The sequence below is a fragment of the Chironomus tepperi genome, unplaced genomic scaffold, assembly GCF_022539635.2.
Source record: "Chironomus tepperi strain 1889 unplaced genomic scaffold, CSIRO-AGI_Ctep_v1 contig_255, whole genome shotgun sequence".
Taxonomy (NCBI): Eukaryota; Metazoa; Arthropoda; class Insecta; order Diptera; family Chironomidae; genus Chironomus; species Chironomus tepperi.
Window position 1 is genome coordinate 211,184 of NW_027226377.1, and position 19,942 is coordinate 231,125.

General features: G+C 31.3%; 1 protein-coding gene across 1 annotated transcript in view; it reads left to right on the top strand.

Moving 5' to 3' along the window:
* The window catches only part of LOC139091571 (lachesin-like), an 81,592-nt gene that overhangs the window by 54,837 nt on the left and 6,813 nt on the right, over positions 1 to 19,942 (top strand). The window contains exons 4-5 of the mRNA XM_070641706.1: positions 17,003 to 17,142; positions 18,701 to 18,771. Of these exons, the coding sequence (XP_070497807.1) occupies positions 17,003 to 17,142; positions 18,701 to 18,771 (211 nt within the window). The remainder of the gene's footprint in view (positions 1 to 17,002; positions 17,143 to 18,700; positions 18,772 to 19,942) is intronic.

Sequence of the window (19,942 nt, forward strand, 5' to 3'; positions counted from 1 at the left end):
ATATTCATAATGATCCCTTTTATTCCTTCGTGGAAAATCATTTTTCCTTAATTTTCCTTCCTTGTTATGCACAAAAAAAAGTTTTTAATTAAATACTTGGAAAAATTTTTCTATGTCATAATTAATTATTACATATGCTTAATTTGATAAGCAAAAATACATAAAGTAGTACCTTAAAAAATATTGAGGCGCATTATCTTGTCATAATCAATCATTTTGTATTATCTGATAAGTTTGCAATTTTGGATGAATTGGAATAAATCAATGTATCTTGCAAAGCGATAAATATTCCAAAAATTTGAAGGATGAGGTACATTAGACTTCATTTTGATGAATTTGATGCACCCAAAAAGACATTTCCGAACTTAATTTTGATCAGTGAAGTAGTTCAAGTGTATCTGAAGAATTTTAAAGCTATAGTTAAACTGCTGATGCAGACCTAATCACTTTTTGCCGAAGAAACCCGAAAATCTCAAATTAAGCGCTATGCCGTCGTGTTGACGACAACATACTTATTTACTTACTTCGTTGGATGTGCATATCAATTATAGTCCATGAATTCCCTCAGATGCCGCCTAAAACTAGCTCTATCGCTAGCTACCGCTTGCCAAATTCTGATTGATGAAAACATAAAACATTTAAATGTCTATGTCGAGTAACTGATGCAGTAGCTCAAATTACGTCGTATCATAGATACTTGAATGTCTTGGATTCCTTGGCTGGGGCGGATGGGGGTAAAATGTAGCATTATATAGCAGTCAAGGCTCCAAGTCAGAGCATGGCCATTCCGTATTATAGTTAGTGAGACTTAATGTAGGTTAAATTTTAAAAGCTTTAGTTAAGTAATATATAAGTTGTGTGAGCAGCAAAACGTGATCGTTAAGTTAATTTTTAGTTGTTGTATTAATTTTGAACGCTTAGTTGCACTAACGGCAATGTAACTGATTTTTACTCATTTTACGGCGGAAAATGCCAAAGTTTGCGGCATTTTTCCGCTCAAGCTGATCATCTGACTTTTAGCAGAATAAATTTCAGTCATCAAAAAGTGACCCCTGCGTCGCCGTATTAACTGCAAGATGTGAAGTTGCAATGATGGCTCCATGGTAGCTGATATCGACTCATTTTACAGCGAATAATGTGGCTCGCCGAACGTTTTAATAGTTTTGATATAAAAAGTGTTATTATCCTGCTATAATCATGAAGTTTCCATTTAATCCCTAGAAAATCGTCAAAAAATACATAAAAAAATTTAAATTGCATTTTTAAAGAATTATTGACATCAATCAAAACCAACAATATGTAAATGAATAAATATAAAAATAAAATAGCAACAGGTTGATTTTACAGGAAATTTAATTAATTGTTAAACTACATATTTCTATGACATTTTGTAAAATTTAAATGCAATTTGCAAAAAAATTTGGTGAACTTCTGATGAAATTTTCTACAGCATTAAAAGTTTCATACACAATAAAATGAATTCTAAGAATATGAAAAGCATCAAATTTAATTAAACAACAATTTTGAATATGAAATGTTTTGAAGCATGTATTCATTCCATATTCATACTATGTGCTCATTCATATTGTTTGAATGCAATTAATTTAACTTTTTTTTTATTTTATTCCATACAAAAGAATTTTCCAGCTTGTATTGAAATGTTAAATAAATTAACCAGAAATTTTTGTTACACTCCATCTCTCACACTCCCACATTTAGTCATCCTATGTATGGTGAAATTAATTTAAATTTTGTGGAATTGAAAGTTTTATTCGTGCCATGGATGTGCAAAAAAAAAATTATTCACAACTGATCTGCATTAAGCACGAATTTAAATGAAACATGTACATAAATACTTTCCTATCTACAATAAAATTTTAGCATAACACATGAAAAAAAAGAGAATACAAGGAACAAGGAAATAGATAAAGCTGTAGTTTGTGAGTGAGATAGAATTTAATTAAAAAAACAACCATGCAATTTAAAATTCATTTAAGCATTAGCGATTTATAAGTTTCAACTTAATAAATTTTATCCCACGATTTTTTTGGGATAATTTGTTATTGCTTTATATGCCTACATGTCGCAAAAATAACTGCATTTTATATATATCATGTACAAAATATCCAACATACATGTGAATTTGAATAAATTTAGAGCTTTGACTAATTATCTACTCTATCTAATGTATTCATGTGCATATATAAATTTTGTATCATACCCGACTGTGAATGAGATAGATAGAAGATTTATGGAGAACAATAATCAAATGTATTAAAATTGAATTATGAGAATATTGGCATTAAAATCGATTTTTCTTGCTAAATTTATGTCAGAAGCCTCATTGAATCAATGATATTAATGGGAAGGGCGGAAGGCGATAGAGAGAAAAACAAGAGAAATAAATTCTTAAAAAAATATATATATATTATATATATTGAGCACTATAAGATGTGATGTCTTTCAAGTCATTATATGCAGATCAGGATTGAGAGGAAAAAAAATTTATGGCATAATAGAGAATATGAGAAAGTTAGTTATGTTTGCGAACAGAATTAAGGCGCTTAAATTTTTTAAGTTGCTGGAATGTTATTGTGAATATGTTTTTGGGAAACATTAATTTAAGTGGATTTTGAAGTGCTTACTGGTGCTTAGTTATCTTGAAATGCACACGGCGTGGAAAAGTCTGAAAATAGAATCTGAATTAGGCAAAATCTGAATCCATGCTAGAGCCACGCAAGGTTGAGACCACTAGTTTTGCCTTCCGAATCTCGACCAACGCAGACCGGAAGACACCGAATCAGGTGCACGATAGATTCATACTAGTCTGAGAACATATTTTACCTTACAGGATTTAAGCGAATTCAGACCCAAACAAGAGCCACGCAGGATTTAGGACACATTTTCAACTTTTTTAGACGTGTGCGTTTGGGGATTATGCTGAATCTGGTGGCATACTAGAGTTACAATAGCCTGAGTACACTGTTTTGCGACTTTTTTACACTATGGATTGTGACGAATCCAGATCCACTTTAGAATATAGAGCCACACAGGCTTGAGAACACAATTTTTTGACCTTTTTAACTTTTTGCCTCTGAGAATTTTTTTAAAAAGACTATTTTCTGAATTTTTCACGACATGCAACTTTCTAGAACAGATTTAAATTTGCTTAGGAACGGAAATTGTATTCCCTAGCGACAAAAATGACGAAAGCTCCATTTAGATCTATTAAGACTCCGCCAATCCTCTTTTATTAACATCCATTGAAATCAAATTGATGTGAATGCCATATGGCAGCCATCTTCCATTTGGTGTTAATAAAAGAGCTTTATCGGAGCCTTAAAATTGAACATTCTTTATTTGCGTCACTCTGGATTTTTATTACACATTTTAAAATAAATTCTGAACTTTTAAAGCACGCAAATTCTTAAAATTACGTATGTATTACAAAAAAATTGAATATTTTAAGAATTTTCCATTGAATCTCAATTTTAAATTTTTCATAATAACTCAAAATTCAGAATAAATATTCTTAATAATCAGAATAATTTTGATTAAATTTCGCTGAAATTTATTATTTTTAGCAAATTTTTCTAGAACAATTAACATTAAAAATTAAATTATGAAAATGTCAATAACATGTAAATTTAATCAAAAAATAAGAAAATCCCAGAATCAATTGATTTAAAATCTTTTTGAATTATAAGCCATGAATACAAAAAATATTACCCACAATAAGCTAACAATTGTGAGAATTCAACTGTATCTTGTTGTCTTGATTCAAAAAATAAAATCCACTTACACAAATTGGACAAAGCCAAGACAAAGCTCTGATAAGAAAAGCTTTTACTTTACAGAAAAATCTCGCTCAGATAAGATATAAATCGAATGATGGTGAGAGTGAGTGAGACAGAGACAGAGAGAGATAGAATAAAAGGGATGGGAGTAAAGTGACATTAATCTAGTGCAGGCAATATCAAAAAATACTTTGTTTCATGCAACGATTGTTTCAATAATGATAGAAAATCAATACTTGAAGAAGTAAATGACAAAATCTATTTAAAATGATATATTGAATACGTTTCGATTCCTTCTTTTTTTATTATTTTACTGTTCAATGCGCTTCATATTGTAACTTATTTTACAACATCCTCATTTTCTGTCGTCATCATCATGTGAAGCAAGTGAATTGACTCAACAGAGATGAAGATGAAGCAGTGGATGGGAAATTGAAATTCATCAAACGAATACCATATATTTCTTGAATTGAATACAATTTTTTTTTTTATTTTATATTTTTTTATATAAATTCATACAATATGTATGTATATGGATGTGCAGCACACAAAAAAAAATCTTCTTCTTGTTCTTCTTCTCATTTTTATTTCGCACTATACATAATAATTTTCTTTTTTATTTTCGCCCCTGCTAGCTGTGTGCTGTCGTATATGTTTTATTAAATTTAATGGTAACAAATAGAAATATATTATATGAAATGAAAGAAATTACACAGCCAAGTCCCTTGGAGGTTGTTTGGATGTAACGTCTGTTGAAAAATTTGATTTTATGACTTATAATCATGTGGGACTTGGTTATGGTTGTAGATTTTTGATAGAGTATGAATTTTACTAGCTTAGTAGTTGGTAGTACATTTAAATTATGATGAGTGCATGCAAATATGTATGCTTGCATGTAAACTTGTAGATTTCATCTCTTTAACTCTGACTACACTTACAATTTAAAATCCATTCTTTAATCTAACATTGCCTAGAGTTCCAATTTAGACTTGATATCATACATGATAGTTAGTCTACCTTAGAGAGCGTCTGAATTGGAAACAATTTCAAAGGATTATAGCAAGAACTTGAAGTAAGAACTTACTGTTAATTAAACTGGATTTTTTCATAAAATATCCATCCTTTGACGGCACAAGACGTCGAAAATCCGGCTTCATGTCAGCATAACTCGAGCGCAAGACTAGGTTCGATGAAATCAGGCCTTATGTTAGATTCAAGTTAGTCTGGGATCCAATTTTTGACGATTTATCAGAGTCTGAATCGGATTATCAGATTTATCTGTGTCGTGTGTTTTTCGGGACCTTAATAGAGTCAAAATCAGCCCTTACATGTGTCTGAATATTTTTTAAGCATTCCAGAAAATGAAAGTTTCCTCAAATTATGTTGAATTCGAATTAAACTTAAACAGGCAAATAGCATTCTCTCGAGAGCTTACTCTATTTAAATATACTAGTTGAGCGTGTATGCTTAACCAGAGCTCGAATGTCGACCTTTGAGTTAGTCAGAAAAAAGAATCGACTTCAATAAATCGATTCTAGCTCGTTAATCCAAAATACTAAAAAAACTGGCATTATATGTTTTTTATGCTTTAATTGAGCTTTTCCAACTCACCACTGTGCCGCGACTCACAGTTTGGACAATACTGTTCTAAGTCGTAGGGTACATTCAACCCTTTAACTCAGAACTCTTGACATAACTATTGCTAGCTTTATTCCGGTACTTTGTAGTATTAATAATGAAGAAGGTTCTTAAGTCAGCGGCACGAAGTGAAAAGCCGAAGTATATGTCTCCGATCGTCCAGTACTCTGTACTAGTAATGAAAATCTAATTACCATCCAGCCACAAAGGTCATAAAAAATCATTTTTTCTAGAATATTATAAATCTAGTCCTACCTCCCACTTAAATCTTGAACTTTACTCATGAACGCTCCCATAGTAATTTTCTGATTCTTTTCCGCTGTTGCTGTTACTGATGTTCTCCTCATTCACAAACTTTGCTTATTTCTATATATATTTATATTTTTTTTCCCAACATCCGCAAGATACGGAAATAAGTGAAATTATTGTTGTGGAAAGTTGAAGATAGTTGCTTTCATATTATATTGATTTATAATAGATTATTTCATTTCCTCGAATGTCACTACTAATGATGGATTTTCAAACCTTAATGACAAATAAAATAGAATATAAATTCCAATATTTTTTTTTTGTCGAGTTTCAATTTTCCCCATCTATAATAAATTTATGTTCCGTTTCTCTTTTTCTTTCTCATTTCACGACTAAATCTTTTGCATTGAAATAAATTAGTGTGGAATACGAAATGACAATTCACTGGTGTTGCTATGGACTGTATCCTCTATGGAGTGGGAAATCCTTTCTATCTACTTTATATTCAAATTAAAAAGGACTTTATACTTCTTGCTTCATACTTGAACTTTTAGTCTTTGCTTGGATAGAATTAATGATTTTTTTACTTTTAATATTTAAAATGGTTGAAGCACTTAAGGTCTTCTCTCATAATTTACCGGGACTTCATTAAATTTTTCTTGCATGAATTTTTAAAGAAATTTGATTTTTTTGAACCGTTGTTGTGATGGTGACCTTGAATCTGGCTGGGTCAGTCTGAATATGCTGTTGATTTAATATTGTGAAATTAATCCTTAATACTAACTAATTTTGTAAATAGCTGCAGGTTTGAAGGATAATCCGAATAGTCAATCTGAAGTGAGAATCAAAAACAATTCGGCGGAATTTAGGCTTTGCAGCACGACCACCAAAATTATTATATTTAAACAGTTGTGAGCAACAATTATTTTAAAGGAGTTCGTCTAAAATTGCAAGCCTGTTGACCTAAATGGCAGGTCTGGAGGCTTGAACGCATTAAAAGATACAACCGATAACTGCAGGTCTGTGCATCTAAAACGCAGGAAATGCAGGACTACGATTCTTCTCCGAGACCTACGTTGTTATGTCACGGCACACTTCAGATCTCCAATTCTTCACGACACATCAATGTAGTAAATTTGGCCATTTTATGAACTTTATGAACTTTATGAAAATGCCATAAACCGCGTGTCGTATGCTGTTTTAGTCGTGGCTTACCATCAAGATGTGCCTTGGCACATCTGATTAAGCCTTAAATCTCAAAGTCTGGTCCGAGAATCTATTTTTGAGTTTCTCAAACATTTTTGCGGCACATCTGAGATGTTGGGTAGGATTGTCATGGGATTTGAATGGCATACATGGTGCCCAACACTGTATTACTTGTATAACTGTATTAAAACACATTAAAAAATCATCTGCAATTCACAGAATGAAATGTCTATAAACAAGCTATCCAAAAAGACTATAACCGACAATCCCTGCTTACAAATAGTACAAAAATCCATCCACAATCCTCATTTCAAATGCTAAAACTCTCATGACTTGTCAATAAATTTTGAAAAGAATATCTAATATTCATTCAATAAAGCTATGACTCGTGCATGCTCATGCAACTGTAAAAAGCTTCCATCCACCACTGCTTTACATGATAAAGTTTTTTCATAGGAACAAAAAAAAATCTTTAAGCAGCACAAAAAAAAACCCTCATCAACCATAAAGTACAGAATTATGAATAAAAAATAAAACTCAAATTGAATTGATGGTTTTTTGTGTTCCTTATGGACTCACCCATTATTATTATGATTATTCTTGGTCAAATATGTCTTCATTATTATTCTTCATATTATTACTCGGAAGATAATTCTTAGGTGAGATAGAAGAGAAAGAAGAAAGTGAGAAATATGTCCGCAAAATAATAGCCTTAAATATTCTTTGCTTATTCATTGTGACTGTGGTTAAGCTAAATAATAATAGACTAGGGATTGTTCGTAAATTACGTGACGCATGAAAAGTATAAGCCAATTAATCAATCTGAAACTAACAGGCTAGCGTGACTCTGGCATACATGCTACGCTGATCACACAGATTAATTGTGCTTCATGGCCTCCCTTAAATAGTGCCAAAAACTGACTCTCACTGGCTTCCGTATTCCAATTGCCAAAATCAAGTTCAATACTGTCTCTATCAATAGCTTCTTTCCAAGAGTTTTTTGGTTGTCTACCATCTCTTCTAACCAACTTCTACCACGTATAAAGTTAAAAACTTATTCAATAGAGCCTCTCTTGAAACCGAATCTGGTTCATAGTAGCCAGGGTGATTCTAGTCTGGGATTGAATTCAAACTTAATCCAGCACTAAGTAGACAGAGTGACTCAAGTCTTGTATTGGATTTTTTAAAAAATCCGGAACTAAGTAGTCAAGGTTACTCTGACATGATACTGGATTTAACCTTAATCTGGCACTAAATAGTCAGAGTGACTCAGGAATGGAACTGAATTAAAACCAAATCCACAAAGTTGTCAGAGTGACAACAGCCTGTTATTTGATTTAAAACGAATCCGGCATTAAGTAGCTATGGCTTGGTACTGGATTAAATTGAATCCGGCAATTAGTAGTCAGAGTGAATCTGGCCTCTTACTGATTTAAACTGAATTCAACAATAAGTAGTTAGCCCTAGCGCCAAAATGGCAAGATTTTTGGACGATATTGCCAGAATTCGAATGCAAGATTTTTGCCCGAGAACGATTTTTGCAAGACTTTGCAAGATTTTCCATACAATGAAAATCCTTAAGACGACAATGCAAGAGCTATAAAGCGATTTTTTTATCGGTCCGATTTTTGCAAGATTAAATCGTCCATAACTTGATCAAATCAAGTTATGGACGATTTTTGCATTGCAAGATTTTTTATTAAAAAATTTTAAATATTTTTTGTTCTCTTTTTTCTCTTTCTCATATACTTCACAAGAATCTTTTTGAAACTTTTATACTCGTCCGACAGATTATGCCAGGTCTTGGGATTCGAACCGTGGGTCGCTTGATTTGAAAATTGATTTCCTAATAACCGCGAGCTCCGTCTGAAATTATATAACTTTATATATGGCAAAAGACATATATAGTTACTAAGAGCATGAAATATAGTTATATTTTTAACATAACCTTTTTTTAAAAATTTTTTTTTAATTTTTTAAAATATTTATTTTAAGTTTATTTTATTCACATGAATTCACATTGAATGTAATGAATTTTTTTAATTCGGAGTTAGTTTTTTAACGAATGGTAAATTAAGTTAGTTGTACTCGGTTTGTTTTTTAATTCTACATCATTATTTACATGCACAATTAATTAGTAGAGGGATTGCGAGGATATTGCAAAATTCCCATGCATTATAGTGATCTTCTAATCAAGTCATTTTGAATTTAATCAAGAAAGAAAGCGGTCTCAACTTCTAGTCAATCTAGGAAAAAATGTGTGCGGCATAACAAATCAAAAATATATAACTTGGTAAACTTTCTGAAAATTCCGAAAAAAAATCAAAAAATATCTGGCAAAATCGTTCAAGAATCTTTCAATTTCTGTCCGATATTCGAAAGACTTTTTCATCCGATTTTGGCAAGATTTATCTTGCACAATCGGACCGAAAACTGCAAGATTTTTCGTAGGTTTTCAAAGATTTGTCTGGCAAATTTGGCAAAAATCGGACGTCTAAGATTCGTCAGATTTTTGCCAGAAAATGCAAGATTTATTTTCTGGCAATATCGTCCAAAAATCTTTCAAAATCGGAGAGTTTTTCGTGCGAAAAAAAATCGTCCAATATCTTGCAAAAATCTGGCAAAATCGGACGGAAAAAAAAAGTCTGGCGAAAATCTTTCCATTTTGGCTCAAGGGAGTGACTCTAACGTGATTGAAATTAAATCGAATCCGTTTCTAATCTATAATCAGAATTTCGTCGTTCTGGTTTCGGATTTGCAATCGATTAGCCTACTTGTGCTCATTTCGAGATGCTTAGGGATGATGGCTTTTGTTAAGGCGTACAAATTTTGGTTCATGCTACAAAGCGTTAAGGTGGGGAGAGGTGGGTGTAGAGGATGATTAGCAATTTCACCACTAAGTACAAATGTTGGTTCATGATTTTGTTACAAAGAGGTTTAATAGGAAAAAGAAAGAGGAGAGTTTGTAGGTCTAAAAATGATATTCTTAGCTCTACGCAGAGCGCTACGCAATTTTCAATCAATCCCCAAGGTAGATGAGGTAGAAAGAGAAAAGAAAAACATTCATACAGCCAGACAAGTATAACATGATGATGATTCCAACAATCATTAGTAATATTATCATCATGGCAATGAAATTATATAATCCTCAAAATGTCCACCATACATAACCGAAAAAAAGGAATGAAAATGAAAAAGAGAAAGAAATTTTTCTTTTCACTATCCAATTACATATGTCCTACAATTCAATTTCTATGATGATTTTCTCTTTCCGTCTCCATCTCATTTTTTTTATGTGCTGTTGCCGTTCTCGCTTCACATACGTAGATGTGTATGCATATATATAGAACTGACAGATGGATGTGAAACTCGCATTTTATGTTTGATGTATGAAAGTTACATTTTTCACAATTTATCACGTCAAATGAGACGATAAACATTATTAATTCAAGTGAAACTTGCTCTATGAGGATGGGAAGAAGCACTTTTACCACTGCGATGATGACAACGACTGATTCTGCTATTTCTGATGCTGATTCTCATATTTATAAAGAAATGTGCTTTATTAAAATGCCTCAACATTTTTTTTTTACTTTATTCTTCGCTTCTACTTCTTCCTTATTCCATTCTTCGATTTGTTCATCTCGTTCAGACTCTTTTTTTTATCATTCTCATTCTTTTCATTTTTTATATTTTATTTTATTATTTTTTTCGGGTGGTAATGATGATGATACACAATTGAGGTCGTATGCAGTGCAAACATAGAAAAAAAAAAGTATGATACTCAATGGAATTGAATTTTGCTTCAAGAGATACTCAAAATGAATTGCTTTAAGCTTCATTAAATAATTTCATCCCTTAAGAGCTTCCACGTTATTTTTTTTTTTCTCTCTATCGCTTTCTATTTTCTTCAATTCATCTGAGTATGTATGCTTTGGCTTCTTCGAACGAGATAGTTCTTGAAGCATAAAGAGCATTTTTTTTTAAAAAATTACTAATCCTTTCCTTTAAATGATCTCATTTAGCACAAAACTCAATTTTCTTTAATCAATATTTGTATATATCTAGTCTCTATCTATTGTACTTCAACATTTGTACTACTTAGTTCTGTTTAGTCTCTTCCCATACTTGCTGCATCTGATGATACTACTGATGATGTTGTAGTGGTTTTCAATTCTCGTGATTTTGTTTTTGAGACATTTAAAAAAAGTCTGAAATTGATTTTGAGGTTTTGCACATGTTGCTGTCATGTCAAAGTTTTTTTTTGTATTCGAGTAAATTGAGACACAATTTAGTTTTTGATGATGAGTTGTTTGGAAATGACGTCAATAAACATTTGAGACTTTTTCAATTTTGCTGAACTTTGTAAAATTTCTTAAAATTGGACACCAATTGTGACATTCTGAAGTTGTCAAATGAAGAGCTGATTAATTGTCATTTTGAAATTTTTTTGCAAAGTTTTTGACAAAATTGCTCACTTTAGCGTAAGAAGTATGTGGAAATAGATAATTGGAGATATGTCTTCAGCAGAGAGTCACCCTGAGAGTAATTAGGATCATCTTCCTCTTGTTTTGGATACAATTATTCAATTTGCTTAGGTTATTCGAGATAAATATCAAAAATAAACTCTTATAAATGTCTGTGAAATTCATAGCCCCTATGACACTTATTACTCAATGATATCAGGTACCGTTCTCTTTATTATGCTCTAATTTAATATATAATGCTATTAATGAGGAGCAAGGTGGAGATTTTGCTACACTTCAGAGTAGATATCAAAAATTCGAATTTTGGGTTGCCTAATAAGTGAACAACGGTTCCATATTATAAAATTTCTAAACTTCCCTCTCAAAAAAATTTAAATACGCCCCTGAATCTACTGTAAGCTTTTAACCACAAAGACTTAACAAGCAATCGAAATTTTAACATTATTAAACATGTTAGAGATTTACGCATCTAATAAACTATTTTTAGTCCATTTATAGCAAAAATAGAACTTTTTATATCTGCGTGTCTTGTTTCCAAATTTAATTTTAGAAGGATTGACTTTAGATAGGATTCGGTCAAAAAACGTAAACATGTTAGAGATGCATCTAATAAACTATTTTTAGTCCATTTATAGCAAAAAGAGAACTTTTGATATCTGTGTGTCTTGTTTCAAAAATTGAATTTTAGATGGAATGACATTAGATTATAGGAGGGTTGCATTTGTTACAATTCAGATGTGCTGACAATTTTGGAGATGCAAGCCTGCGGTTTTGGACGAGAAGTACTTGGGAATTACAATTATCCCATTGAATGGGATAGAATTTTGGTTGTCATAATGGAAGCATAATGCTTTCTCGAAATCTCTATCCCGATAAATTCTCGGGATCGGGATCGGGATTGAAATTTTCGGGATCAGAATTTCCCGGGATATTCCGATCCCGATCCCGATAGCGAGAAAGCATAGGAGTCATGAACTGACCGTTCATAGACTGACCAGAGTCATAGACTGAATCATTCAAAAATTGAATTTTAAGAAGGAATAAAAAATTATCCCATTGATTGGGATAAATGTATGTAAATGTAAATTAAGTCGAATATCTCGACATCTGCTCAATTTCGATGCGGTTTTGGTAACATTCTGGATCAAATTCTATCCTTTATTGGACATCATTTATGATTTCAAACCGAATAGCTCCGAAGAAACCATTCACTATTAGGATTGAAAGGAGTTTGTTAGGGATGAGGGGTTTGTTATGGAAAAAGGATTGAGTTGCCTAATAACTGTACGACCCCAAATGCTAAAAGTACTTTGCACTCTTAAAAGCTATAAACTTACAAATTTAATGAAAATAGTTACAAAATTTCCCAAAAGTTATCACCTTCTTAAATTGCATTAGAATTGAACCTCTAACAAGCATGTACATGTGAGTGTGATGATGATGGGGAAATAAGGAATAAGGAGAAGAAAAAGGAGAAAAAAGAATACTGGTATTGTTAAACATGCAGTACAAATGCTTAAATCAAATAGAAATGAAAATTAAATTTACATGATATAGAGTAAAATGTGTTGAGCTGAAATTTAATACATGGTAGTAAAATAATATTTAAATAAATAATTGTACATGTTTTTCATGTATGAAAATCTGCAAATATATTTTGTAGCATTGCTTATCAAATGTCACACTTCTATGATTATTGCTTCACAATCCATAGGGATCTTAGAAAGAGGATTTGAAATGGGAATTGCCTTAAATTTGAAAACTTTTTTCTCCATATTATTATTTCATTCTATGCTGTATGTTAGAATAATTTATTCTACATTCAACTTTTATATGCTTTCATGGGAATAGACTCACCATCATAGTGGTACATGGACGAATTTTAAATGTGATTTTATTCTTGGAAATTTTTGAAATTAAGTCCATAAAAAAAAACTTGAAGAAATTGAAGAATTATTCACAAAAAAATCATGTAAATTTTTGCAATTTACGTTTTCCAGCGAAACTCGTTGAAAATTTCTGATGAGATCAACGTTGGTACGATAAAAATTGATGTTATAGTCTCATATATAATTCAGCTATATAAGCCTTATTAAGCATATTTTTGCATCATTTTATATGCATTGAATACAGTCAGCTTTTATTCAACACATCATTGCTTATTTTTGAAAATAAATCCCATGCAATCCTAAAAGTGCTTTATAATTCTAATGAAGAGCTTCTTTGTTTGATGTTTTTGATGCTGTGCATATATTGGTAGGTTATAAGAAGGAGCATTAGGGGTGTAATGTTAGATGTTTAGATTGTTATTGTCATAGCTACTTGATTTTAATGGGTTTTGTGAATAATAACTGTAGCTAAACATGACACTTGTTTGAATCTGATGCATCCGATTTTAAGGATATTGGTTCAAAATATACTTTCCCGAAATCCCGGTCCCGGTATCGAGAAAGCATACTTCAAATCCAGGCATTTACAAAATTGTACTTTTATTCCAATTTTGGATAGTTTGACTTTTTTAATGTAGAATATCAATAAAGTAAGGATTCTCATTGAGTCTAAGTAGCTCAGTAGCGGAATGGTGTAGTACATTGGTGCCTAATTATTCCAATACCAACCCAGCAATCCTAAGTTTGAGACTCGATTAGAGAAATTATTCTTTTGTCCTTTTTCGAATCATATAAAGAGGAATCAAGGCTCACAGCCTTCTTTTCAAGGCTTCATTCAGTAATGCCATCAAAAAAGAGTTCCTGTCTCATTCTCGGAAGTTTCTCGTAATCTAGATTTTATGAAATTCTCTTGTAGTCTCGGCACCGATTGGAGACTCTTGAATTTGTCAAAACCGAGACATCAGTAAACACTACCAATGAGAACAAGATGCAATTAGTCTACTCAACTGTATATCTAATTCTAAACTCAACAGATGTGGAACATTTCTACCAAATGTCAAGTTTATAACTCGATATACATATGGTCGACTAATCGCAACTTGTTCCACTCGAGTAGAGTCTTAAACTTGAATCAAAATTGTCTGTTATATTCGAAAGTATCAAAAAAATTAACTGCAATTGTCTGATAACTCCAAACAAAGGATAATGAAGATAATAAGGGACTTAAGCTCAAAACCCCATCCGTCAAGCAATTTAAATTCATTTAATACCTTACCTAATACTCTATAAAGTAATACATTCATACCTTATCACTTTTAATTTATGAAAATAAAAAAAGACTCTAAATGAACATTGGAAAAATATTTTCTAAAATGGAAGTAACCACAAATAATTGGATTTTGATTTGGAAAAGTATGTGGAAATGCTAATACCTCATGCGAGAACACAAAACACAATTCAATAATGTTGTTTAAATATGCACATCGAGTTGAATATTTCATGAGAAGTCTTCTTTTTTTATATATGTATATGTATATGGAGTTGATGCATTCAGGCACATTGAAAATTGAAATGCCTGATATTCATATCAAAATAAGAAGATGAGAAATTGTTCAGATTTTCAAATTGCAATGTTAAATTTTTTTTCCAAAATTGACTTTTAATACTCATGTTTGGAATTAAAGTAAAACAATGTTATGGCACAAAGAATTCAATTTAAATTTTTGCCTTTTGTTCCCATATTTGTGGATAGGAAAACAAGTAACTTTTAAACTTTATACATGCATTAGTAGTTGAATGGAATTTTTTCAAAGAATAAAATGTGTATCGACACACGATAGATTAAGAAACTTTTGAACGTGACAAAAATTTTCAAATATAACTATGATGATACTGATCTGGTTTTATTTAGTACTGTAAAACTATATGCTTTATACAAAAAAACTTTATAGAGCAAGTAAAAATATTTATATGTCGTGTAGTTGTTGTAAAGTTTTTAAGCCAATTTTTCTCAGTTTAAGGAGCTTTTGATAGGGATTCTTAATTTGTAGTCGGTGTTCTTATTGGAATATTTTTTAAGGTTGACTTCTAGAATGACTTCTAGAATGATTAAATGTTAGTCATTATTCTCGAAAATTTCAACTTTATATAAAATTCTAGTTGACTTTGAGTTCTGCTTTTACATGGCTAGATATTACTCGCGATTATTAGCCAAAGATGCAACCTCATTCAGTTGTTTGTCCAGCTGAGAAACTTCTTTACCAAGTGTTACCAAATGAAACTAATTAAACCAGGAGTTCGTCTACTCAGCTGATTTCAAAACACAGCTTGTCTTGTTATATTTACAGGGTATTTTCTTAGCAGTATCGTGCTAATCCAGCCCTTTTTCATTTAGCTTACATCATCGATTATGTGCTCCTTTATCTCTAAAACAAAAACACTGGTATTGACCATACATTTATTGCTCTTTGAAAGTACATAACTCAATAAATATGAGAAGAGAGAATTGAATATTTAAATGCATCAACCTTAAGTTAGGTAGGCTCTTAATATTTAACTGACACACAGATGTATCATAGAACAAATTCAAGTGTCAAATGTCTCAAAATCTCTAAAAGAAGGTTGTTTTCTAGAAAATTTAAAGTTTTTGCTTAATAAGCTCAATCAAAACGTTAAACTTAAGATTTGAAGCTATATTTTGATCCAAACCGTTCAGTATTGTAAACTAAGTTTCTTATGAAGTCACAAAGAAGAATTTCGCAATCAAAATCATTACCTTAACGTAAAACTTCTTTAATTTGCTGAAAATTTATGATGAAAAAATCACAACTTCTTTAAACTTTTCCATCTCAAAAAAATAATTTTAAACTTCCCCTCCAAAAAAATCACGAGAAATGCAGCATAATTCTTCCATTTTTGGTTAACTTTCCGTATCAATCAAGAGCACTAATTTAAATTTTTAATTCCATTAAGTGATTCGAAATTAATTTCATTAGTTGACTCATAACTGCTCATGATCCAGTTCATTAAAAAAAAACTTTTGAAGTCCATCCGCGTTCAGCTCAGTAATCAGGAAAAGAATTTTCCTCGATTAAATTACGCTAAAAAAAATTTTCTTTTCATTTTGGGTTTTATGCTTATATTCCAGATATCAAGTACAGAAGCTTTCATGCACATTTGTAACTCCATGACATGTGTATATGCAGATACATAAAGTTTCATGTTGTGATGTAAAAAAAATGTTTAAATAACCATTCTTTCTTGTTTTTGAGAACAAAAAAACTGAATTTTTTTACCCTCAACACATTCATTTCACTCTATATGCTGTTTTGCATCAACGATAGAGTAAACTACATTAAAATTTTATAGTTATTTGGAAATCGTGTAGAATATCTAACAACAAATGTACATTAAGCACAAATATATATATATATATATTTTTAAGAATGTGCATGCAGTTAACATGCGTCACTCAATATTGAGTTTGATGTTGTCGAGAATAAAAATTTAACTTTTAAACTCAAGCTGGTTTTTCTGTTGATGTAAAACTTTTATCGAATATGTCATGAACAGCAATCAATGAATTTTCAATTTCCAATGGGAGACAAAAGACTAAACTTTTTTTTTTTTTGCTCTGATTTCATCTTTTCTGTATTTATATTTATTGAATTTCTTTGTTCCTTTTTCAATTTCTCATGCTTGTTTTCTTCTCTGATTTTATTTTTCGGTTCAACAGACTTGATTCGTGCGGAAGCCAACTCATCATCACTTCCAATCAATCAAGAAACAACATTTATCACTGGTCCATATCTTGATGGTACTGGCATTACCAATGTCACCACACAAATATCAACACACGCTTATTTACCATGCAAAGTAAGTAGCCTAGCCAATATTTTTATTGAAAAAAAAAATTCATAACTTTATCGTTAGATGGAGATGGCAGAGATGTATTCAAGAGGAAAATTGTGCATTTTTTAATAAGAAGGAGTTTTAAGTCTTTAATAAACACATTGAGGCAACAATCAGAAGCTTTACTTTCTACAATAAATTTAATTTATTCATCAGTCTTTAATCCACACCTGCTTAAAGACCTTCAATTTCAATTTAGGCACTCAATTTGATTATCTAGGGCTTATATTTTGGTATGCCCTAAAGACAGCTTTAAGTCGACAAGGATGTGTCGAAAAGTCGCCTAATTTAAACCAAATTAACTGCATAGAATATACCGAGGAGAAATTGTTGTCTGCCTTAAAACAGCATCATTTAAACTTTTTCGAGTTTGACACAGTTTACTAATTATCTATGAGGTGTAATTTTGATGTGGTGCTTTACTTTTTGCGACACACTTGAGGAATTTTGAGGCACTAAGTGTGTTGACAGTTCCGACTCTCAATTTCTTGTTCAATTTTCTATTCAATTTTCAAATTTTGTAAACTTTTCGTTATAAAAAAGTTCAATTATCAATTTTGAAATCCACAAAATTCTCGGTTTAGTAATTTTTACGAATCATTTTTGATAACTACATCTAATCTCAGGTGTCACGAGAAGTTTAGCGACGCATTAAATGCCACATTTTGAATTTTTATGCAAAATAAAGAAGCAATTCTTTAAAATATTGTCAACAATACCCATAGAAACTGAACATTTCTCATAATTCAGAGTGTGCCTCAAGAGTACCCAAAACCTACCCCTAGGTTGCATCCGTTCCTTTGTTGTTACTCCGTATGCATTTTCAAGTTTTCTCGATACATCGTACAGTCAATTATAATTGATATTTAGATAGTCAACCTTTAACTAAGACTTTAGATAATCACTGAACTTTCAGTTCTTTGTAACATGTTGCATTACTACTGCTTCATCTATCAACCCACCTCACTCCACCCCTGACATCAAATCAACAGCAGAAGAACCAGCGAACATTATTATTATTCATTTTTCATTCTTCTTCCATCTTAATATATTTTTCGATTATTTTTCACTTCCAATTTTTTTTCCCTCAGATCAAAAGCTCATTCTGTTGAAAAACAAGAAAAAGTGAGGCAAAAAAAAAGAAGTAAAAAAATAATCGAGAGAAGAGATACAAGAGAGAGAGGAAAAAAAAGTTTTGGTCTGGTCTGAATAGCTATTGGATTTGATATAAATAAGCAATTACAATTACTTTGACCCTCTTTCTGGACAGCAAACTTTACATCCTTCTCACTCATTCTACAATATTTTCTCTATGACTTCCTGTTCGTCTATTATTACAACGTAGAAGTTTATAAATTTGTACTAAAAAAAACTTTTTCTTTTAAACTTCATCCATTCCACACAAAAAAAAGATATTTTTCCTCTTCGGATCGCTTTTTTTATGTCCAAAAAAAAAGTTAAAATTTTCGCCATTATTTTCGATAAATTTTTTCATATTTTACATCTTTTTTTATTTCTATAGGTTAGACAGCTCGGAAACAAATCAGTATCATGGGTACGCGTCAGAGACGATCATATATTAACGGTTGATAGGTAATTATAAGGACATCATTCTTACTTTTAATGACTTTTTGTTCATCCTCGACTATTTCTTACAAAACAACAATAATTTGTTAAAGGTTGAAGGAACTGTTGGTTATCTATTTATTATGGCTTCAAGATATTTTTTTGTGATAATCTTGTTGCTATAGAATATGCTTATTTATATCTATGGAATTCTTACACTTGTCATAAACATATATATGCTCCATTTAACGGAATTTTCTTAATCTCTTGAGCATAACACGTGAGATTCTTTTGATTAGATAAGAAAAAATATGGATTGAATGCTTTTTAAGCATCAGAATCTGATTGATGTTGAAGCTTAAATCAAGCTTAAATGCTTTTTTAAAATTCCATGCATGATTTCTTATCCGAGAGATGAAAATGAAGAAGACACCGATAAAGCACTTTTCTCATCACCAAATATGCATGATCCACTTCCATACTTACTTACTTACTTACTGTAACGATGCTCCTATGTAAAACTTAGGTTACAACAAAATGTTTTCCATCTGACTATGTTGCTGGTTTATTCATCTAGTTTGCACAAATTCTCTGTCCACAATCCTCTTACGTGTTAGAGCCTTATAAGGCTCTATTTTGGATCCTTATAAGCCCTTATGCTAGAGCCTTTAAAGTCCCGATGCTGGAGCCCTAAAAACCCCCATATTGGAGCTTCATAAGCTCCTATGTTGGAACCTTATATGCCTCCATATTAAAGCCTCAACAGCCTCCATATTGGAGCCTCAACAGCATCCATATTGGAGCTTCAACAGCATCCATATTGGAGCCTAATAAGCCTCTTTGTTTGAGCCTAATAAACCTCCATATTGAAACCTTAACAGACCCTCTGTTGAATCCATATAAACCCCTAATTTGGAACCTTAAGTCTATATGTTGAATCCTTATAAGCCCAAATATTGAACTCTTATAGGCTTCTATGTTATAGCTTCATAAGTCCCCCTCGGTTTATCAACAATTCTCCCAAACTTCACTTTAATATAATGAAAATTTAATTTCTCGGAAGTTTAAAACTGTATAAAATTAAATCATGCATTCAGATTACACCATACAATGTATTCTTCTTATAATCACTTGTTAAATCATTTAAAAATAAAAAAAATAGATCTTCATAGAAGGGATTTTGTAAAATTTTAAACTT